The sequence below is a fragment of the Phoenix dactylifera genome, chromosome 18 (genome assembly GCF_051530095.1).
Source record: "Phoenix dactylifera cultivar Ajwa chromosome 18, Ajwa_hap1_PhDact_Kaust_v1.1, whole genome shotgun sequence".
NCBI classification, from domain to species: Eukaryota; Viridiplantae; Streptophyta; class Magnoliopsida; order Arecales; family Arecaceae; genus Phoenix; species Phoenix dactylifera.
Window position 1 is genome coordinate 19,119,454 of NC_143207.1, and position 24,892 is coordinate 19,144,345.

At 39.8% G+C, this 24,892-nt stretch overlaps 1 protein-coding gene across 1 annotated transcript; it reads right to left on the reverse strand.

Annotated features, from left to right (window-relative positions):
• Nucleotides 1-6,306: 6,306 nt before the first annotated feature.
• On the reverse strand, nucleotides 6,307-7,501 carry LOC103713876 (MIZU-KUSSEI-like protein (Protein of unknown function, DUF617)). Its single transcript, XM_008800925.5, has one exon. It carries the CDS (start codon nucleotides 7,196-7,198, stop codon nucleotides 6,518-6,520), a length of 681 nt encoding a protein of 226 aa, XP_008799147.3. The 5' UTR covers nucleotides 7,199-7,501; the 3' UTR covers nucleotides 6,307-6,517.
• Nucleotides 7,502-24,892: the final 17,391 nt, after the last annotated feature.

A 24,892-nucleotide genomic window follows, 5' to 3' on the forward strand; every position in this document is an offset into this window, starting at 1 on the left:
TCTTGAGTTGACTCGGTGGCGAGTCTCTAAAGCTATCATTCAAGTCGATCAATTCTTTTAACAATAGCATGTGGGCCTCCTATCCTGGACCCAATGAACAAGTGAAGTCTATCCATAACCAAAGGCTTGGCAGAAGCAAGAATAAATGGAATTGACTTGGTGACGGGATATCCTTGCAATGGTTTTAGCTGAGAGTCAATCATAGCTTGCAGACACAATGAACACAATGATGCCTCTCTAAGCTTTTCTTCCTTCGGTTAAGCCGTCGAATCGAGGGCCGGCATCCAGCCCACAGAGTTAGGTGGTTGTCAGCTCATCTCCAGCCTTGATTCTGATTCATTGTACCATGGTGTTAGAAACTTCAGCATAATTATATGGTGTCATGTTTAATTTAGAGTTCTCGTATAGGGTCTTAATTTGTCACGCCCCCGCCTCTGCGAGGCACGTGAGGCACCTAGTGCCCACGTGGGGGCCACATGAGGGGGGAACACGGGGCTCCCCTGCCAGATATTGTCCGGTTCTGGGGCTTCACGCAAGCGTCCTTCATCCCTCCCTGGTTTTGTTTTCCACCCAAAACGCGTCTGCAGGATTTGGAGACACCCGCCTCATATGCCCAGGCTCTGGAACGAGTCTTTCCGATGTGGGACTATTGGGCCTCACACCCTTTCCACCATCGGACAAGAGCCGTCCTCGGGGTGTGAGGCCCAATAGTCCCACATCGGAAAGACTCGTTCCAGAGCCTGGGCATATGAGGCGGGTGTCTCCAAATCCTGCAGACGTATTTTGGGTGGAAAACAAAACCAGGGAGGGGGTGAAGGACGCTTGCGTGAAGCCCCGGAACCGAATAATATCTGGCAGGGGAGCCCCGCGGTCCCCCCTCATGTGGCCCCCACGTGGGCACTGGGTGCCTCACGTGCTCCGCAGAAGCGGGGGCGTGACATTTGGTATCAGAGCCGAGGACGGCTCTTGTCCGATGGTGGGAAGGGTGTGAGGCCCAATAGTCCCACATCGGAAAGACTCGTTCCAGAGCCTGGACATATGAGACGGGTGTCTCCAAATCCTGCAGACGCATTTTGGGTGGAAAACAAAACCGGAGAGGGGTGAAGGACGCTTGCATGAAGCCCCAGAATCGGACAATATCTGGCAGGGGAGCCCCGTGTTCCCCCCTCATGTGGCCCCCACGTGGGCACTAGGTGCCTCACGTGCCTCGCAGAGGCGGGGGGTGACATAATTGGTCTCTAAGCATGGCGACTTGGTGATTTAATTTCTTGGTTATCTTGGAGGGGTTCTAAGCCGCCTTGTGGCAACGGACAACATTTAGAGGTTCAGGGTGGTCCATGCATGTCATACCAACTCCAGCCCTAATCATGGGGTTGGGCCCAAGCTAACACCTTTCTGTGTGGATGGATTCTTGCAAGCAGGCAATCGTAAGGAAAAACGTCATTCTTGAGTTGCTTTTTCTTGCTAAGAGCTAAGCTAACACTTAAACAGTCAAAAGCTTATCATTACTTGGTTGCGTTTTGTTTAAATGTGACATGTGATAACCAGCTCGGACTTGGCCCAGCAGCTGGCACCTTGCTCCTCTTTTAAGCTCGCTAGACTGAGTTGAGTTGATAGATGAACTCCAATCCAAGAGAGAAAAAACAAATTACCATCTGAAATACCAAGAGATTGGATAATTTTTTTCTTTTGTTTTTCTGATGAAATTGCAGGATATTTGCATTGGCTTTTGGCCTGCAAGCTTCTTCCTCGTTCCATCTTGTTCTGATATCTTTTTAATGATCCATTTTCTTCCTTCCCAATTTGGTTTAAAATATATCACCAAGTACAGGTTAGATGTGAATCCAAATAAATCCTGATGAACAAAAACTCTTTGAGTATTCGTGCTGCAATGACCCCTAACTTTTGTCTGACTATCCCGCTGTGGTTTTTATAGGTATTGCAATATTCATTTTACCTCCTGTTTGGATATTTCTATAGGATTAGACTGAAAACTTTATAGGAGTCAAGCCTGATGGCCCATCTAGCTTTCATTTTCTAAGAACATGTCCAAATTCGGCTAGATCCTAGACTTTGGGCTGCAGAAGCTCTTTTTTTTTTCTTCTTACTACAGGATTTATGCTAAGTAGAGTTTGGTTGAGATAGGATGATACTTAAATGGATGGCTCAATTCATGAATCCTATAGAATTTTTAGCCCGATCTCATAGAAATAGCCAAACATGCCTTTAGTTTTTTTTTCTTGATTTTTCTTTTCTGAAAAATTTCTTGGCCACACTACTATTTCTATAATATGAACGGTAAGTTGTTAAGCTTGCATCAAACTCCAATCACCTATTTGTAAAACTCAAAATATATTATTAATTATTTTCCTATCAGCCAAAATCTTCAGAGTCACTTAATTAATCAACATGGTTTCTCGACTCATTCTAGTTAGTATGCTCGTTATTTTGACTCATTTTAGCCATTATAATTTTTCCATGTGCAAATAGAAGTGTTTACTCTTTTTCTATCCACTCAAGTTTTTAGGGCTAATTGTTTAATTAACCAGTAAAAGATAGACACCATGAAAGGTCTAGAAACCAATAGTTAGATGAATCACACTGAAAGCTGATGCAGTTTACAAGGACTGGTGGATCTCTCATGGTGTCCATCAGTAGAGTTCAGATTGCAAGGCAATGAATCCGAGTCTGTTCCATGCCAATGCTGGCGATGAGGGTAGCTTTGTTTCTCTCCATGCACACTGACAGTCCTACTCAATGTGAGGCAATATTCCACTCAAATGTTAGGTTATTAAAAGCTTGGCAAATGTGTTCTTAATGAGGGCCAAATATAAAGTACAACAGGACTAGGATGAGTTAGAGGTGGGAACCATGCAAGGAGCTAGAAGCAAAACCATTAAATGCTTCAGATCATGAATGAAGGTGGGGAGCACAAATAATTCATTCCCAAATAATTTAGCATTTCATTAAAATATTAAAAGAGCTTTGCAATCTTCTGAGAACAGCATGAAATGATTTGAAAGCATAGGTTGGCGTCTGTTAGTCAGATTGATATCCCTCCATACCACTCAAAGAACTAAAAAAAAAAAAGAAAGTTAGGATCCGCATGGCCCTTGCGTGAGCAGGCTCTACTGTTGATAGTTCTAACACGCGGAAAAAGATTTGATCCCCTTCTCCCCATCCAGTGGCTTTTTTCTTATAAAAAAAAGTTGATGAATTAATTAATTCCAGGATGGGGCCAAGTTCATGAGTGCCCAATCCATCATCTTTTTTTTTTTTTTTTTTTTCTATCATTCTTTTTCTCTACTGTGCAAAGTGCTTTTTAATTGTCTTTTTTCGCCACTATAAACATAGAGGCCTGCCTAAAAGTCATGGGACCAATGACTTCATGCTTATAATTTACTTAAAAGTTATAAAATCTTGCCATAAACTTATGCCCTTCTGTTGCATATAATATGCAGGTGAATTCTATTGGGGTAACATTATTTACTTATGATTATAAAATCTTGCCATAAACTTTTTTCTTTCCTCTCCTTTTCTTTTCTTCAGGGATGACTAAGCTTGTTGAATACATTATCTTCCACAGATATTACATGCATCTTGTGCCACAAACTCTAGTAATAATCACCAAACTGTTAAGCTGAAATCCTTTAATTGTAGCTAGATAAAGTAGACAAGTTTGGAATTTTTATTCATGGTTCTATATATATTCTGCAGGGAATAATAATGAAAGAAATATCTGATAATTTCATAGATATGTTGAGAGAATTATTTATATGAAATACTAAACTAATAATTTGCAAAACTTGGACATAGAATCTCCTTCTAAGGGACAAGGGAGTTCAAGCAGGCACAATTTACATCAATATTTTATTATTTTCACGCTATTAATGCTAAATTAATACGCAAATTTCATAAAATGAAATTGCACCTATCTGTTAGAGAAAGCTCTAGTGAAGGAGCTACACAATAGCCCTATAACTTTTGCATGTGAGATTTTTGTGTCACCATGTATTTAACAATTTTTATATTAAATTTTGGTGTTAAGTTTTTAATCACCAATTAAGAGTGTCAGAGTCAAAAGATGATCTACCTAACACCCATTAAACGTGTTAGACTAGCTTAAAATCTAATTATCCTCATAAAAAATTGGAAAAGCTGAATTATTCACCAAAAACTTAAGGACTGTTACATTTAAATCTAATCACAAGTATTACGATCGGCCCGTAGTCGACCTCTACGAATGCATGTTGCAGTGTCTCTTATTTCACATAGGCTATGAGCTGAATTCGCTCTAATACCATTGGTAACAACTCAGGACTTCACCTAAAAAACCTAACGAGAAAGTATTTTTTGGAATTCTTAGTCCTGTATCCAAAATCTACTTAGCGAATAATCGATATGGTACTAAACACGCACATATATGGATTCTTATAATTAAAAGGCTAGAGAGATTACATAAAGGTTAAATTATCCAATCATGTTCTTAGCAAGCTTGATGTTAAAGCTCATCCTCGGCAAAGCAGGCTAAAATTTGAGTCCTTCTTGGACCTCAAGGCGTCTCATCGTGTCGAGTGGTCCAGCCTTTAGGGCGAGGGGTGGGCCCACATTGAGGTTGCTCCGACTGCTTGCGTGTTTGTCCTCTTCCCACCACCCTTCGTGTCCACGTATGTGGAAGAGGGTCCCACCAGCTCAAGTGATGGACTTTGGGTTCATGGGGACTCAAGTGAGACCGTGCCTGGCTGGAAGTCACAATGGTGGTGGGTCGACCGGGCCAATGGTCAAACCCCGAGGGAAGCGTGCACCCTTTGCTTTTTTCTTTTCCAAACATGCGGGCTATCAAATGAGGTCGCTGACTGGATGGCTGCCTACGCGGCCCACTACTCAGAATACACCCTTTGATCAGAGAAAGGGGAGCTATCACAGGCACTCCGCAAGCTTCTGTTTTTTAATTTTATTTGGGGTATTCGTACACGCTTTGTATGAAGAACCCGCCAAAGTAAAAAAAAAAAAAAAGAAAGAAAGAAAGAAAAAGAAGAAGAAAGAAAGAAAGAAAGAAAGAAAGAAAGAAAGGGGCTATCCAATAACTATTTTTTAAATAGCTGTAAATCATAAGAACATCAGTTCTATTAAAAGATCACATCTATATAGTTTAATGTAGTTATAATATTTTTACATTTTTCTTCAATTTTATTCTTGCTAAATCTTTTTGGTGCCACCTTTTCTCTAGTTAAGCCTCTTTCTGGTATTTTTTTTCTTTCTTATGTGAGGTTTGCTTTTCGCTAACAAGAAAATCTGCAACCAATGCATACCGGAAGAACTATAAAAAATTTAGGATCTATTTTTACAATTTTATTATTTTTATTTCTCCACAAGTTAGTGAAATACAATACAGGAACTTGGCATTGAGAATAGCATTTGTAGGAAACTTTTGCTATTCTTTGCTTTATTTTTCATTCTTTTGAAAGCAATAAAATTTTGCTACAAAAAATTCTAAAGATTTGACAAACATTTTTTGAAAAAATAATAGAGTTTCATTATATAATTAAGTTGCTCAATTTAGTTCATTTCTTTCTTGGATTTTTGAAACAGTACAGAAAGGACAGGTAGTTATGAATGGGCAGTGAACCCATTTCGAATTAAAAACATCCTTCAGATGCGTATCATTAAAAGTTTCTACATTTTGGTATTAGCGGATTCATTCTCATTCTAATGTGCTCGATGAAGTCTGCAACTAACCCTAATAGAGCCTTGGATCCATTGGAACTTGATGTGTTCACCTATACTATACAAAATTTGTATAGTTGGGAGTTGGGGATTTCAAATCAAGCATATAGGTAGTCTTTTTTTATTATTATTTGTAGAACTAATTTAATGGGTAATCTTTCCATAACATTAAATTTTCACTCACCACCATTCTCAACTTGTGTAATCTTTTATATTTCCTATATAATCTTTTAATCATTAAAGTAGAAATTAGAAATAGGATTGTAGCCTAATAGCTATATCCATCCTCTAAATCGAGAAGATTCTATACCTAAATCTTAGAAAGTTGTTTGTCGACATGCGACCTAAGTAATCATTACATCATCGCTTTAAAATAATTAATAATCGGTGGTGTCACCACCACCATTCTAATTCAGAACGAGCTTCAGCTCATTTGCAACCTGCAACTCTGTAACATTTGCTAGGCCATAGAAACCTTCTCATCATAAAACGCATTCCTTAATTTTGCTTGACTATGGTTCATATCTTTTGATTTCTAAATTTCAATAAACATATATCCATAATTGACATCAAGATATATCTAGTTGGCAGCAATTGCATGGGAGACAGCAGCATGAACATGCTTTGGTAGTCACATGTTACCAATGTTTTAACATGTTATTGGATTGGGGGAAAAAAAGGAAAAATTTAAAAGTATCAGACACCAGTATGAGTACAAGATTAACCCAACCATCTGGCCGATAAAGCGTGTACAAAATATTCTGCTTTGCGCTACCAGGAGCTGACGGACCTACGTTCTTATGAGAAAAATACTCAGCTGCTGTCCTGTGCTCCCCACCGGGTTTATCATATGAAACGACTCCGAGTCAACCGATCCAATGACTCGCTCGAAACTCGCCCTCAGGTACATGAGGTCTCCGTCGCCGGACTTGGACACGCCAGGGAGAACTCCGGCGCCCACGGATATCGACTGCATGAGCTTAAACACCGCGGCGTCGCCCTCGCTCATCTGCCGCCGGACGGCGAACCCCACCTTCCGGCCGTTGCAGTACATCGACCACGCCGACACGTGGAAGAGCGAGGCCGAGCGGGCGCGGGCCCGGTCGCACTCGAGCGCGATCCGGAGCAGGCCGTGCTGCATCTCCCGGGCGAGGTAGGCGGTGGGGACGGCGAATTCGAGGAGGAGGATGGGGGCGGCGGCTCGCGAGGTGGAGGAGGAGTCGTCGTGGAGGCAGAAGCTGACGCGGCCGCGGCGGTAGCCGAAGAAGGTACCGGTGACGGTGGTGGTGGTGGTGGAGGCGGCGTCGGAGTAGTCGTCAGCAGCGGGATGGAAGCCGCAGCATGGGACCATGCACTCGACGAGGGAGCGGAAGGAGCGCCGGAAGCGGACGTCCTTAGTGCAGTCGACGGCGGTCGACGTGTCGATGATGCCGAGGTGGCCGCCGTAGCTGCCCAAGTCTATCATTCTCATCTCGTTTGATCGATGGATTATTTTGAGCAACAGAGAAGAAAGATGAGAAAAAATGACAGAAAAAGAGAAGAGAATTAATAGGAGGGATGGATGGGTCTTTCTGCAGCAAGTTGAGGCTCAAAGAAAAAAGTTTATAGAATGGGAAGGTGGTGAGGTGGGGCGGTGGGGAGGGGTTTAAATAGGAGGAAGTAAGAATAAGGGGGTTGAAGAGAAGAGAAATGGAGGCGTGGGGGGAGCCAGTTTTGGGTGGGGCAAAGTGCGGGCCGAGGAATCATGGAGGAAACGGGGGGACAATAATTCTGCCCACGAGGGGTGCGGGTGGGAGGCGCGTGCGTCGCGGTGGAGAGAGCATGGACTCAAACGGCAGCCGTTCATAATGTCACTTGTTTTCTTATAAAAGTCCTTGAACACATATAGGGAAGTCGATATTAATTATTTCATGACCCAGAATAATTAATGACTTAGAGAAAATTTATCAAGAGATTGCGCCACGGTATTATATCATTTTATTGGTAAGATATATTGTAAGAGAAGAAAGGTAGTGTTGCTATTTTAGACCGTTTTCTAAAACGATCTAAAATGTGCCACAAAACAAGTGCTTCAGATTTAAAAGAACTCTCATGTAGTATCTAAGATTCAGATGTTGGACATATGTTGAAAAGTTTAAATTTGATACATGTTGTCGGTCCCTCCACTAACCACTCAAGCTTTTGAGAGCATGTTGTAAGTCATGTGGTATTAAAGTTAGAAAAATATTTATTCAAATTTTGTTTAAATTATTTTTTGAGTTCATTCGGTTAGGATAGGAAAATGCTCCAGGGTGCCTATCATGTGCACATGAAAAGTTGATCGATCCCACCACTATTGATTTAGTATCTCCGAAATCAATCAATTCCTTATATTTGGTAACTGTTGCTGTTGGAAATTGGTCTGATCAAAACATCGAGCTAGCTCGGCTACTGAAGTGTTCGGACATTCAGCTGACCGAGGAGGTCGGATGAAGATTGCGATATGTCTTTGAGGTTGCAATAGCTCCGATGTCGATCGCTCCTGAGGTGTCACTGAATGAAAAAGACCGTGCTCCGATCTTTGCCTCGATGCCTAATCTGACTAGAAACAACAAAGACAGAGAAGTCTTCTTATCGAAGAATGTTCGGCGGGTAACCCTTTGATGTCTAAGTCAGACAGACTCTCAGAAAATAATGGAGGTGTTGTGAGAGCTGCAAGATAGCAGCGTAAGGGTATAAAAGGGCTCGAGAGCACTTATTTGGAGGATTCTCCTGGAACGGTTTGTATAGGCAAGGGTTGGCGCCCGTCGCCGAGGAATTCAGATGCACAGATCGGCCATTTTTGGTAATCGATCATATATCCCAAAAATCACGTGCGGACGTTTCGGCTGTACACCTCGCTCATTTGAAATGTATTTATAGAAATCATTTGTGATCGTGGATGAGGTGTCGCTAGTTGAGGGGGTTTTGAAACTTAAAGGACTCTTCACGCGCCTCTGTGCCGGGTTTTGATTGATTGATCGGAGGCTTCATGATAAGCTCTCATTAGTCAGCTTGCCACATCGACTATGGTCGGTGCCGGAATGTTTCACTTGCCCTTTTCTTCCAAGGCCAAGCTAACTTATTGGCTCAAGCGATTAAAATAAATTTCCTGATGAGGTTGGCCATTCAAGGCAAGTTGTGAATACGAGCTGTGAAACCGAGCCGCCAAAACGGTCTTTTCGGGTTTATTGTAGAGATCTTTTGGATACTGCATTTATGAAGGACATGCTAGCATCTACGCTTTGCGAAGCGGTATCATTCGCGATAGGAGTTTCAGTACAATAATTTGACATTTTGGCTGATGGTAATCTAGGTGATCGTCCAGAGGCAAATGTTTGAGGGACACGTGGGAAGATTGGCTAGGGTACATGAACCACCATGCCGATCCGAGTCGTCCGAGGCTCTCTATAAGATGGGAGACTAGTGCATCTCTCCCATTTTGATCTCAGCATTTTGGTGCTTGGATAGAGAGAGATTGCGATTAGGCGATTGTGGTCACTTCCTTCATATGCTTTTGCGAGAGTTTCATCACCTCACTGAAGTTCTTTTGCCTTTGGAGGTCTTTGGTAAGTTCCTTGCCTTCCTTCCAAGCTTTCTTTTTGCTCTCCTAGGATCTTCATCTCTATTTTTTTTCCTCCTTTCTTTCTTCATCCTTCTGTGATGGATCCATCTCTGGAGGACAATGAAAGGGCGGGCAAGGGTTCTCCTAACCAAGCTTCCATGGCTTCGAGCATAACCTAATTCGAGGTTGTCTTGGGTCCGGATGCTAAAAAAACATCCTTGAAGAGTCTGACCTTGACAGGATCTAAGTAAAGTTCTTTGCTCTTTAGAACTTCTCCTCGGAGTTGCCCGATCTTTTTGATCGGTTGACGTCGCCTCAGAAGAATCAATTTGCCCTCTATGAGAAAACTCTGAGAGTGGGGCTGAGGCTCCCGATTTCTTTGATTATTGTTGATATGTTAGCTTAGTACCAACTTGTCTTAGCCCAATTTGTCCCTAATGCTTGGAGGATGATCGTTGGTTTTTTTTTTCGCTTTTTGAAGCTCCTCGGGAATGTTCTGTCCGTGGGGTCATTCCGAGTCTTCTTTCAAGTGAAAATGCATCCTCAAAACAAAAGTTGATGGTACCTTTCCTACAGGTAGGGCTTCAGTATCCTTCCATCCGACCCTTTCTCTATCTATAGTTGGAAGGGTAAATTTTTCTTCATGACCTTAACGAGTCATAGGGTTTTCCGATGCGGTGGAAGATGTCGAGGACGAAAGTGCTTAGCGTCTTCCTCATCCAGCAGGATGAGGAGCAAGCGTCGGTCAATGTCTTTCGTCGGATGAAAGCTCCAGCTTTAGCTGAACTACTATATGAGGCAGCCTTGGTAAATGCTAGTCTTAGCACCGCTCCTATCAAGGGTAATTTTCTTTGCTTTGCTTTTGCTTCTTCCCAAGTATAACTGCTAGGTCGGCTGACTTGCTGTTTTTTTTCCTTGTAGCGATGAAGTTTGGCATCGGTCAGCTATTCAGCACCTCAAAAAAGAGGCCCGACGAAGTCGGTCAGTCGAAAAAGAGGAAGAAGAAGATGATGGTGGTGGGCTCATATTTCTTTGCTTTGCTTTTGCTTCTTCCCAAGTATAACTGCTAGGTTGGCTTGCTTGTTTTTGTCCTTGTAGCGATGAAGTTCGGCATCGGCAAGCTATTCAGCACCTCAAAAAAGAGGCTCGACGAAGTCGGTCCGTCAAAAAGGAGGAAGAAGAAGACGATGGTGGTGGGCTCGTCTGCTGCCGAGGCCGAGTTCCCTGTCGAGTTGAGCCCGGTAGATGCTGCTCGAGTCGAGAAGAGGTTTGCTAAGGAGGGATCACTCGAGGATGAGTTGATCTCTATCATCCCTATTTTTGCTCGTCCACCTGCCTCGGAGTCTTCTCAGGAAGCAATCCTTGCCATGGCCTCCAAGGATGTTTTGGTAGTTGCTCCTGTGGCTTCCCCAATTTCTACAGCCGCTTCGAGGGTCGTTCACACTCCAGCGGTTGAGCCTCAGAACGCTTAGACTTCGACGACCGCTCTGGAGGAGGCTACTCCGACCTTAGCACCAGTGTTTAGGTTGATGCCCATCTTGGTCGTTGCTGGCGGTTCTTGCAAGCTTCACCTTCTGCATCCCGGTCTTCATCGCAAAGGTCTGGTTCGGTGACTTTTCAGTTGGATTGGTTGGTCAAGGTCGAGAACTCGATGCTCGACCATGGCGACCCCCCGGTGATATGAGAGATGGTTCGGGAGTTTGTGTTCCCCGAAGACAAGAAAGAGCTTTAAAAGAAGTCAGTCGAGAGTCTCATTTCCTTGTCGTGCCATGTTACCATCGAGATAAGGATGCAAGCTTCGGAACTTTGAGGTTCCTTTTTGATCGGTAGGATTGAGTGTTTCCTTTCTACTCGCAGGGGCTCTATGCCGCGTGAGTATTGGTGGTGATTATCTGCTCTTACCGGCGCAAGTCGGAGAGTGCCGATCATCGAATTCGCGAGGCCAAGCAGGGTAGGGCCTAGGCTGAGGAGAAGCGGTCAATGACCGAGAAGGCGAGAGAGACGGCCAAGGCCCAAGCTCATCTCTTCGAGATTGTCAAGGCTCAGACTAAGGTCTGATGAACCGGCCCGTACCGCCCGGTTCGAACCGGTCCGGCCTATAACCGGTATGCCGGAGTAGTGAAAATCGATACGGGACGGTTCTGTGCCGGAGATGGAGAAGACGAAGAGAAGGAGAGAGAATGTGGGGAAGAGAGGAAGGGAGGAGACTCGTCGCCACCATCAGAGAGCCGTGGCCGCGGCCTTGGCCTCTGTCGCGCCCCTGCGGTATCCGCCCCCCCGGCATCCGCCGCCCCTCTGCGGCTCTCTGATGGCGGCGACAGGTCTCTTCTCTCTTTCTTTTCTCCGCGCTTTCTCTCCTTCTCTTCTTCTTCCTCGGCTCCGGTAGAGAAGAGCTGGCCGGTTCGTACCAGCCGATTCCGGAACGAATCGGAACTGTACCGATTTGGTAGGTGATCGGTACGCCTACCGAACTCGGTACGGCGAACCTTGGCTCAGACCAACCTGATGGAGGCCAAGTTCTTAGAGATCTAGCAGGAAATCAGCAAGGTGATTGTCTAGATCAAGGAGGATGAGTAAGAGATCACACATCTCAATGATGCGGTGGCAGAGACAGAGGATAGAACTTCTCGGGCCGAGAAAAGGTTCATCCAAGTGGAAAACAAGACCGACCAAACCTAGAATAGGGCTGCCCGATCTAGGTAAAAAGTTTTTGGCAAACATTCCTAGAAGAACTGAGAGCTTCAAAGAGCTTAGCAAGGACCGCTACGGCACTACCAGATTCCATAAAAATATTGATTTTATTAGAAAAAGTTTAAGATTAAGAGAGAAACAAGCCCACTTTCAGCGTCGAGGTAATGGCAGAGACGACATCGGGAAGAAAGGTCCGAATCTCGTCCACTGTTCTTCCTCGAAGGAACGGCTCGCTGTAATCATTGCCTCCAATCTCTTCCATGAAGTAAAGGGAGCTCCGAAGATACCTTCGCATTCTGCCATGCGAACAAGAACTAGAAGTGAATAATTTGCTTTTTTAAGCAGCATTATTGCTCCACGCCCCTTGAATACATGATGCCATTCGGGCGTTAAAAATTCATAAATTTGGTAACCTAATAGAGCAGTTATAAATAAATTCTCTTATCTAACCCTTTTTAAAAGAAAGAGCCCGAAGCAAATCCGTTGACCTGCCGCTAAAACTTCAACTGAAAAAGTAAGACGTGAACCAGTTGACCTCAACATGATCTTTCCCCCCAAATGCATCCATTCCGGGCTGAGCATTAGTACTCAGAATCAGTTGAGAAATCTATCAAAAATCGTTTCTAGTTTGCACTCTACCTAAAGCCCTTGCGAGTTTTTATTTGAATAATTATTTTTTTGGTTTTGAATAACAATTTATATATATTTAGTGGTTGCATACAACAATCTTTAATCATGCATGGTCTCGGGTTTACCAAAAAATTCCATGCAAAGTCTCGTTATTCGCCAATTGTCCCCCCAAGTTATTATTGTGGCTTAATGATTTCTAATGCATGGAAATGATTATTGTTAGTGGATCTCAGTTGCCCCACTGTCACATGTCAGTGTATAGTTTACTTACCTTAAACTAGCTCGCCGTAATTGATCTAAATACCAAAAAAATATTGCAATTGACTCATACTATCACACTATAAGATGAGGAGTGGTAGGTAGGTAAATGGATGATGGAAACAAATAGTTTTCTTTTTAATTTAAAAAAGAACCAATATTCTTTAACCTAGCCTATATCCAACATCATTTCTTGACCTCACAAATAAAAAAGAGGAGGTGCATGCACGAACAATGATGGAGGGGACCAACTCAAGCGTGACTGCTGCGTGTTCCGACGAGCTTTGGGTCAAAGATCTGAACCCTCTTTTGTGCAACGAAACAAGTTGGTGAAGAAGAAGGCTTGTGGTCCTCTCTTTCTCTCTCTCTAGCTCGTGGCATGGGCCTAAGCTCACACATGCAACATAGCTATCTTGGGGTCCATTTCCACACCCTATTCCTCATGAAGTGTCCCAATTCCATTCTAGGCACAAAAGTTGTAGATACCTTGGTATGATTCTCTTCCTATGATGATGGAACTTTTACCCACTTCCTTAGGTTCTCATAATTTCATACCTCTCTTTGCAAATAAACTTTTTATGCGTTGAAAGTTGGGGTCTTACATGGACTCCAGCAACTTTTATTAATGGAAGAAGTTTAACTCCACCATAGAGAGAACATGAAGATTAATTATAATTGGAGTTGAATCACTTAATGGTTGTAGCCAAGCTTGGCAAACAAGTATAGATAGAAAAAGATTTGTGGATTAGATAAGAGATCAACGCAAATTTGTAGGACTGATAGGATTGGACCAGACATTTAATGGTAACTACAATACATAAGCCACCATATACTTTCGTTTTTTTTTTGATGAAAAGGGGAAGCTAAACAACCAGCCAAAGATTTGTTGAGGAGATGAGAGGAAAGAATGTACAACGATCAGCTCTTAGCTAGAGCTGGCAGTAGAAGCATTACATTTCCAAGTTTGTTTTTTGCTCATTGAAAAAAAATATCTTGTACTTTTCGAAATCAGAAAAAACAAAAACTATTCATTCTTTTCTGGAAGAAAGAAGCCAAAGAGTTATGGACTAGAAAAGGAGCTATGGACTTGGCATTGCAAACCAAACTTGGTGTTGCTATCAGATGGTGAACACCCAGGGGGCCATTGTCATATCATCGCATGAGTGGTCCTGCAAATAGGTCTAGTTTCAATTAAACTCCTGAGATTTTCAGATATATTCGTCTTTGCTTCCCCCCATGATTAATTGCCATCGAATCACAATCGAATGAAGGTAATCACCGAGAGCAGAGAGACTTGTGGACCCAGAAATATTGGATATTGCATCCCTTCCTTCCCATCTACGTATTCTGTGAATGTGGCTCGGCTAACATCATCCCAGATGGAAACCTAACAACCGTCAATTCATGTGGAAAAGGATTGATGCATCATCCCCCATGACTGTGAAATTATTCCTGCAGTTATTGAGTTACTTGCGTGTGGTATTCCATCAACTTACTCAAGTTTGTCATCTAAATCGTCGGCGATAATGTACACTTGTTCAACCCTTGATGCTTCTATGAATTGGCTGCGTGTAGAACTTATCTTTTAACTAGGCTCGTATGGTCTTTCTTCTTTAATGAGTCAATTCATTAAAGCTCAGTTCTACTTAAGGAGTCATATGGATTAGTGGTGATCGCGAATTGTTAATTTTCATGGAAAATTATTTTATCGTCGCACCTCTTTGGAGAATGCCAAATAACACCTAACAAGTGTGTGCAGCCCAACAAAGAATTCTAGGGACTTGATTGCATTACAGTAAGATATTGGTCATGGATCTGTTGTGCTAGAAGAGAGCATAAGCACTCATATTTTACCCAAGTTTGAGTCTTATTCACCAATAATAAATGTTATTTGAGGTTTTTGCACCACTCATATAATGATAATATTAATATTGCTAATTCCTTCATATAAATAATTTATGCTGCCACTCAGATTTCTCTTTCATGAAAGGCCTCAAGGCCGAAACAATGCGCTTTCCATCAGAGAAAAGGCTCGTTCTTTACCCATCACTTCAGAAAGAAACAAACTAGAGGGATCTCAATCTCCATACGCCTTTATGAAAGCAGGCCCTCATCTTTTGGGTGCCCTCTGGTACAAGAAATGTTTCCTTCATACAAGTTTATTGGATGCAATCATGTCGTGTCCCAATGGGAAAGAATTGGTGCGTGGACAGGAGAATGAAGAGGCTCACAAGGGAACTGAGAATGCCGTCATGATGGTGCATGCAGGCAAATGAGTATATTTTATCCTTTTTATCACCATCCATGAGAAATCTACTGGTAGAGTACCTTTGCTTGGAAGAGGAAACATTTGTGTGGTGGTATTAGGAATCAAATTTTATTAAATAGAATTAACTAATGCTCAACTATGCTTCGGTTCTGTAATGATTTGTGTGAGATCTAAAGCAGCACCTGTCATAGAAAAATAGTTGCATCATTCTTCTGTTCTTGGCATTCATTTCCTGCTTTAAGCTTTGTTAAAATGTATAATTCCTACACTTCTTTAGTGGACTTCTTTTATGCTATCTTTGACTTGATTAGGCCCGGATAGCACTTGCTATTATGCAGCAAGTTAGCTAATTTGGAGCGGTCATGGTGAAGATGGTATGAAGTTAGCTTTGATTCATTTGCGCGTTACTCATTTTCTCTGAAGTATCAAAAGCATTTCATTCACCAAAGAATTCATAGAGATATTGAGTTACACTTGCTCTGATCCTTGATTATTCTTCTTGGCTTTCCATTTTGTATCTTTCCTATGGAGCTTTAAGGTTCTGATAGTGTCTTCACTTAATATGGAGAAACCCCTCTTGGTGCCTGTGGCACTGTGGGGAATTGTGGATGTTATGGTTATTGGGAAGCCTATGGGGACCCTGGTGCTCTGGAAAAGGGCATGAGAATAATGTGCTCCATCTAGCCATGAGAGCAATCATGGCGAGGGAAGGGCAGCCAATCATGGTTTGAGCTTCCTTTTAAGTTATTGGATGTCAGCTAATGCAGCCTTCTACCTACTGCTGGCTAGATATAAACAGAAGAGATGTTCATCCATTGATCATCAAACGTCGAGGCATTCATTGAAGTATAGTAGCATGTTTAGTTTGTATACAGCCCATGGTTAAAGATGAAACCACTGGCACATCCATAAAATTGTTCTGCACATACGTGAGCCTATTATGTTCTTGGAAGAATGGCTGGAGCAAGAAATAGCAATGCTTGGCCCTGCACCGAATTTAACAGCAATATCTCTGTAAAATATGTTAACTTGGTCCTCTATGATTTCATTTAATGAAGGCAAAAATACACTCATCATCTCTCAGTCATCAACAGATTCATTCATAAATCTGGTAAGATGAGTTTCCATGAACATCTGCATCAAGAAGAGACGCATGATAGCCACTTTTTGTCCATTCAGGTTGATGCAACTAATCAAGTTTCGGGAATGGTTTTGAACAGAGTTATGCTCCGATCGTAAATGTTTTTCTTTTTTTTTTGAGATGAGAGTGAGCATTCAAAGTAATATCATCACTTCTCTGAAGGATCTTAATTCTGGCTGAGCTCTTTTCTCCAACAATGGAGGCACTGCTCTTTCGTGGTATTCCAGATCACCAAAGAAGAAGGCCAGAGCTTTAATATAGAGCAGTTAGTTTTTTGGCATCCCCAGTCCTCAAGAGTTAGCAGTGCCAGGATCCATCATATATTCGGATTGGATGCTATGTTTGAAGCAGTAACATCTTAAGCCCAAGAATTTGTACATAAATCTGAGGATGTCAACTCGCTGAGTTGGTAAAATCTCTTGTATGCTGATACGAGAGACCTGGGTTCAATCCTGCACTCTGATAATTGGCAGGGCTATACAGAAATCTAAAGAACAGAGAAAGTCTTATCTATTATTATCTCAAACCGTCAAAAAATTATATAAGATGTCAAATGCACAACCTGGCAAACATCAAAGGACTTGCAATGGTGATCTAAAAGCAGGCAGAAGTGAATCTAGCAAGCTTTTTCATGCATCATGGATACTTTTTTCTTCTAATCCATCTGATGCAAAAGGGAGCAGTTATTGGTCACAATGGGAGAAAAGCTTAAAAAGGTGCAAGTTTCTCTAAACAAGCCCATGTTTCTCAACTATGTAATTCTTGTGAAAACTGAATCGCCCTACAGACTTAAAGCTTGAAAGCTGCAACATTTGAGAGTAATTAACTTCTCAGGGTCTTACGTGAAACTCTGACAGCCTAAGTTAGTGCTGCGAAAATTGAATTCTACGTTATAAACCGCTTAACAAACATATGCAACATAGAAATGTAGACATATGCCCAACAATTAACAAATATATGGCAGAGTGAATCGATTGTATTTTTAATTATTGTGATTACAAGCCTGCTAAGTAGATATAGGTATATAACTTCTGCTTGAGATTAACAGACATTAAAATTTTTGCAGATCAATTTTGATTCTGTTTCCATGGATTACATCGAAAGAAAGATTCTATCTCCATGGATAATTTCCTTTCCCTCCTCAAACACACAGCAGCTATTCAGTGGGCTTCTTTCCACTACAACATACTCTCATGTTTTAATGGACGACCTAATCAACATATTAATGAGAGGGTAAGTGTTTTTTTTTTTATACAGAGAAAATAAGTGTTTTAGACTTGGGAAAGTTCACCCCAAGTCCGGAGGATAAGGCGGAGGAAGTGCACGGAGGGGGAAGGAGGAAGAAGGAGAAGGTGTAACGAGGATGTTTTTTTTTTTTTTTTTTTTTCACTTTTTTCTGAACTTTGAGGAGGGGAGACTTGCTTTCTCTCCTTTGTTTATTGGTATAAAGAAGATAAGAGATAGCATTTGGTAGCAAAATAAATTTTGAAGGGTTATCCAGAAAAGCTTGGAGAGATTGGACTTACTCTATGAATAAAAAGTTTTGTAGGTTCGGTTGGAAGAAAAGTGTATTCATCTTATGTATATTGGATTTAGTGATGATTTTGTTGTTGTTGTTGTTTTTTCGTAACGATGTCGTTTTCCTTCCACTTTTTTCTATCCTTAGAAAGGCGGATAAAGGTAAAAGAAAACTAATTGGAGAAAACTTTTTCTTTCTCAAATATTTAAGGCCCTGTTTGGGGGAGCTGTTGGCAGTAGAGCTGTTGAAAGTAGAGCTGTTGGAAGTAGAGCTGTCTGAAGTAGAGCTGTTATAAAAAGCTGTTTGCTGTTTGGTAACTACATTCGTAAAGTGCTGTGGTACTTTGTTTTGTGTTTGGTAAACAAACTGAGAAAGTACTTTTATATGACAAAATTACCATAAAAGACATTGCATAGTATTATACAACATAACATAATAAAACATAACATAAATTAATACATAAATATACGATATAGTATAATATTATTGTAATATAAAATAATATTATGTTAATATAGCATAATAGTAATATAATTATTAGAGTAAATTAATATTTGATAATATAACATAATATTAAATTATTTAACACAACATATTAATGTATTATGATATAATGTAATATATATTATATTTATAATATAATACAATAATAAAAGTATAAAATATTATAATTATTAGTATAAATTAATTTTTCATAATATAACATAATATTAAATTATTTAAAATAACATATTAATGTATTATAATGTAATGTAATATATACAATATTTATAGTATAATACAATAATAAAGATATAAAATATTATAATTAATATTATAAATTAATTTTTCATAATATAACATAATATTAAATTATTTAAAATAACATATTAATGTATTATAATGTAATGTAATATAATACAATATTTATAGTATAATACAATAATAAAGGTATAAAATATTATAATTATTAGTATAAATTAATTTTTCATAATATAACATAATATTAAATTATTTAACATACCATATTAATGTATTATGATATAATATAATATGATATTATATTTATGGTATAATACAAAAATAAAGGTATAAAATATTATAATTATTAGTATAAATTAATTTTTCATAATATAACATAATATTAAATTATTTAACATAACATATTAATGTATTATGATATAATATAATATGATATTATATTTATAGTTTAATACAAAAATAAAGGTATAAAATATTATAATTAATATTATAAATTAATTTTCCATAATATACCATAATATTAAATTATTTAAAATAACATATTAATGTATTATAATGTAGTGTAATATAATACAATATTTATAGTATAATACAATAATAAAGGTATAAAATATTATAATTATTAGTATAAATTAATTTTCCATAATATAACATAATATTAAATTATTTAACATACCATATTAATGTATTATGATATAATATAATATGATATTATATTTATAGTATAATACAAAAATAAAGGTATAAAATATTATAATTATTAGTATAAATTAATTTTTCATAATATAATATAATATTAAATTATTTAACATAACATATTAATATATTATGATATAATATAATATGATATTATATTTATAGTATAATACAAAAATAAAGATATAAAATATTATAATTATTAATATAAAATAATTTTCCATAATTTTTCATAAAATAATTTTTCGCGGTCCAGGAGCTCTTCTTCATGGTCCACGCTCGAGGAGGACCTCAGCGTGGGCCGCGAGGTTGATGATAAAAAAAACAATAAATTGATTTTGGAAGGTATAGAAAAGGATTAAATTTTTTTTTTCTAAAATGTGGTTCAAGAGATGCATACAAAAATTGAAAAGAAAAATACCTTTTCTTACGGAAGGGAGTCTGACGGCTTGGGTTCTTGGCTCCAGCAGATTTTTAGGTTTATACAGGGATAAACTATATAATTATGTTATTTTAATATGGGCATTTTTGTCAAAAATATAGCTTTCCAAAAAAGCTGAAACAGCTTCCTCCCAAAAGCTCCAAATTGGAGCTTCCTCCCAAAAGCTGTTTTCAGCTTCCCGCAAAAGCTGAAACAGCTTTTTGAAAAATTTACCAAATATAGTTTTTCATCTAAAAGTACTTTTGGAGGGCCAGAAAGTGCTTTCTGGCCCTCCAAAAGCTCCCCCAAACAGGGCCTAAGTCTGTTCCACCAAAATAGTCTCATTATACGAAAAATATAATATATAATATTTCTTGCCAGATTCGTATCAGCTATTAGAAATCTAATGAATAAAAAACATATAGGGCAAGTACCATAGAAGAAAATATGGGCTGGAGCTTTTTTTTTTGACATGTTTTCTCTTGCATCTATCTCAAAAAAGAAATTCAAAGCCAAATAGAGATACGAGAATTCTTACTAATAGAATCCGTCAATCTCCTAACTTAAAAAAAAAAAAGAAAAATAAATTACACACACCAAAAGAGACCATCCGTATCCTTTTTTTTTCTTGCTTAACTTCTCCTTTTATCATCTTCCTCATTAAGTTGTCTCTCCCATCCACAAGGGCTTTCTTCTCCTCTCGAGTTTTTTTTCTCATTTTTTTTAGAATATGTGTATCAATTTAACTAAAGGTGTGTATTGAAATGTTAGATAACTATTTTGCTTAGAGTGTATCACTTAATTGTGTAGTGTGTACTCATGAATATTATGTTCTGAAAATTATGTATTGATTTACCTAAAGTTATATATTGAATTACTGATGCGTGTGTATCAGAAAAGCTTACTGGTATATATTAGGAAGCTGAGAAGTATGTACGACTTAACCATTTAGTGTGTACTGATAAGCATCATATTTTAGACTGTATATCGATTTACTTGGAGGTGTATATTAAAATGTTGGATGACTATATTGCTAGATATGTATCAACTAGTATGCTATATACTAGTAAACATAATATTCTATAAAATATGTAATAATTTATGTGAAGGCAGATATTGGGTTGCTATTAGGTGCGTATCAAAAAAGTTTATATTATGTATCAGGAAGCCGATGAGTATATGTCACTTGATGAAGAAGAAAAAGGATGCGACGGTATTTCTTCTCACATATTTTTTATTGATGCATATTTTTTCTTAATTTATAATATTAACGGACTTCGAGGAGGTTCTATCTTTATGTGGCTTTTGATTTTTTTTTTAAAAAATAAGCTTAAGATGAAATAGGAGAAATAAAAATTGCCCTCTATGGTATACTATGGTGCCGGCCCCCAATGATTTCTGTTCAAACCTGACTGCCCAAAAGAAAAATCGAAAAGCCGGCCAAAACCAGCCACCTGTCCACCAATTGAAACAGTGCTTTGATTGCGAAATAACCATCATTATTGAATGTCCTGTCACCTGGGAGCTTTCCCATCCACAAAATTTGTATACAAGAAAAGCAAAGCTCGTCACCAGAAAGCAAATACCCATACCTCCGAAAAAAAACGGTAAATTACTAGCTTCTACTTATACCCAAGGAGGCAGTGGGCAAGGAACGGGTGACGTAGGCGAAGGCGTCACTGGAAGCGTTCGAAAGGACCGGGGCGACAAAGAGAGGGGATGTTTGGGTCATGAGTGACGAATAGAAGATAGGTTAGCGATTGTGTTTGGTTTCACCAAATTTTTGACCGGTTCCACTTCGCCCGTTCTGATGGTGCGGCCGTTTCAGATTCTCTTCCAATGCTTACACGTGTGGGTGGGTCTCAGTGCGTCTCAGGGAGTTCTTTTGCGGCCGCTAAAGTGGTGGACTCGGTGTACGGCCAAGTTCCCGTGCACGAAACACCGTAGCCTATCACTGGTTCCGAAATTTTGACCGACCGTACTCTGGTCTGGCTGGTGCCGCGGTTTTATTTATTTTTTTTTTTCGCCGGGACCCGTTGGGTCTATGTGCGCGCTATGGTCAACCACGGGGCCGGACGGGAGACAAAGTTCGTTGCATGCTACAAGCTCCGATGATTTCCAGCTTGTGTGCATTACTGAAAAATAGTTGTGCGCCTATGGATAGGTGAGGTGGAGCTATTTAGTACTCTTCATGATTTATTATTTTTTAATTTTTTTGGCTGTATTCATACACGTTATGTATGATACTGTCATTCTAGAAAAGAAAAAAAAAGAAAAGATGTTAGCAGCCCATCTACCTGAGAAATTATACCTCATGGTGCAACATACTAATTATCCCATCTCATTCCTATAAACCCCATTTATTATGTACTTATTTTAGATTGCTACTTCCTCATCTTATTTTGGATTGTTTTGTGTGCACTGCTAATATGGTGGATGTGGCATTGGGTATAATTTTCGGCGCTTGAGTGGCCGGTTTCCGATAAAAAAATGTTTTATCATCTTAATTTTTACGTTTCAAAACCATATTCATCGCTGTTTTTCTCTCGGCTGCTTTTTCTGAAGTGGCTGTTTCTACTATTCAAGCTATCTCATATCGTATGATCTCGGCTTGGCCATCTTCTCGTTCATAGCGTTTACAAATTTGTAGCTTTCAGAACGAAACTAGTTGTGTACTGGTTTGCCATTTTGACCGACCAATTAACCTGCTAGTTAATTGGTCGGTCTTTAGTTCATATTTGCCGCCAGCATGCAGGTGTCGTGCCGTGCCTGCATGTGTTGGATGGAAACTCCGTACCGCAGGCAAGATGACCAAATCGCAAAATAGTCTCCATCTGCTGTACTAAATTCCATCCATGTGTTTTGAAAGGGAATGGTGACCATCAAGCACCATGGGTAAAGGAAGCATGCTTCTAATTAAGAAATTCCACTTGAACGCTTCTTGAGAATGACTTCGTAAACCAGGAATACATATGAGCTTCAGATGCGTCTGGATTAAAAATATATTCACCAATCTTATAGGTGATAGCCCGTTGGCCTTTGCCTGGCCCATTGACAGTTCAGTGAAGCACCTGTTGAATTAAATTAAATATTTTAAAATTTAAAAATCATAGGATCAAAGGAGCACAAGAAGATACATCATCAATCCGCGAGAGGAGAATCTACTTTTTTTTATGCGTCTGAGCTTATATAAAGGGCTCTAAGGATCATTTCAAATATAATGAAAAAATTCTCTTCTTCCTATTCCAAGAGCCTATATAAAAAGGGCTCTACGGATCATTGGGTAGAAAAAAAAAATTTTTTCTCTTCTTCTCATAATTTCAATTATTTTTCGGGGTTTCTTTTGAGCTATTTGAAAGCGTGAACGTACTCTTCTTTCTTTTTCGGAGGCGCACTGACAGGGAAGATGTGGTTATTTACTCGGTCGTTGTATCTCTAAGAGATCTGTACCAGCGGACCTGTGCGTGGAGGGCATAAATTTTTCTGGGACAACGCGTCAGCGTGCTTCGATCCATAGGCCATCTTTTTTTATTTTTTCATTTTATTATTCTATTGTCAAGTTAATTGTTTACTAGTTTATTCTTCTTATTGATTATTTTTAAATAATATAAATATTTATTATTGATTTATCAATTATATTTGTGCATTTAGGCTAACAGCACCGAGCATTAATTCCAGACCTATACCTATTACTGCATCTGAAAACAGCCAAACCTGGCCTTGGCAAGCGATGGACTAATTCAGAGGCCAACTTTCTCCAATTGTAGCACAGTAATATGTTCGAATTAATTGACTGCTCCCCAACCTGGAGATGCTCTTGGGCAAATGGCTATGAAGCTAGGGTTTGCCATGCCAGTGATGGTCTAGCGATGTTTTTAAAATCTTTGATTCGATGATCGAATGTCCTCCTATCCTCTTATTAACCATTTTCCAGATTTGTTTATAGCCTGGAGTCCTCCCTCTCAAGTTGTGAATCGGGCAGTTCCAGCCGTTCCGAGCTATCTCGGCAGCTGACCGGTATGGTTCTGGCAATGAAAACAAAATCCATTGCCGAAGGGGAAGAAGGAGGAAAGATAGAAAAAGAGAGAGCGAGCGGAGAGGGAGGGAGAGGGAGAGGGAGAGGAAAAAAGAGAGAGGAAGGTGGAGGCCGGCCGACGGATGCTAGCGAGCTGCGTGGATGATGCTCCTCTGGGCTCCACGGCCTGAAAACGGGAACGAAACAAGGGACCCACTTTGCTTTCCAGCCGCAGAGGTTTTCTCCGCCTCCTACCCGGGTCGCCAGCCTTTGACGACCCTCCGCTAGCCTCCATCGACTCTCCGCCGGTCTCCGCTATCCTCCCTCCCTCTTTCCCCCTTTTCTCTCTTTTTTTCTCTCTCCTCCACCTCCTCTACTGTGCCGGTATAGTCTCGGCATGACACGGCACGGCGTGGGCCCATGCCAACTCGTTCCGTCAGGATTTTAATTGTCCAAATTTGGAACTTTTCAGAAAGCTCATGAGAGTATCAAAATTAATTATAAGATAATAAAAATCATGCTTTATTCAATGGTAAAGGGAAAGCAGGAGCACTATTTCTCATAAATGCTTAGCTATAAATGATGAATGAAGGGATAAAACAGTTATGCATGTTGCAAATAAAGAACTTTATATTTGGGCTTACATTCTTGAGATCTGAACTAAAATGCCAAATCTTGTGCAGGAGAATGTTCAGTATGCCTGCAATTCGAGGCACTCTCCTCAACTCTCTCAAGGCTTTGAGAATGACATGATTTGCCAACTACTGGATCAGGACTAATGGAATGAGTTGCCTGATCATGTGATATCTGAATTGTAGAATCGTGTCTGAGACGTCCTGCATGACATTCCACAGGAGACCTAGAGGCAGGGCCTGCAGCAGTAGAGGAGCTAGGTAGATATTGGTCAAAAGCAGTCCGATATAGTGAGAGAAGGTACCGCTCCAAATGCATAACTTCCAACTCAAGAGCGGAGATCTCCTTTACTAATTCAACAGCAGACTGCATGAAACACACAGAAAGGTCAGTCATTTACAAAATTAGTCAGTAAGTCAGTGGGCCTCTTTCTACTACAACATACATACTCTCATGTTTTAATGGACGACCTAATCAACATATTAATGAGAGGGTAAGTGTTTTTTTTTATACAGAGAGAATAAGTGTTTTAGACTTGGGAAAGTTCACCCCAAGACCGGAGGATAAG

Coding starts and splice junctions, on each gene's coding strand:
- LOC103713876 (XM_008800925.5), bottom strand. CDS start 7,198: ATGAGAATGATAGACTTGGGCAGCTACGGCGGCCACCTCGGCATCATC.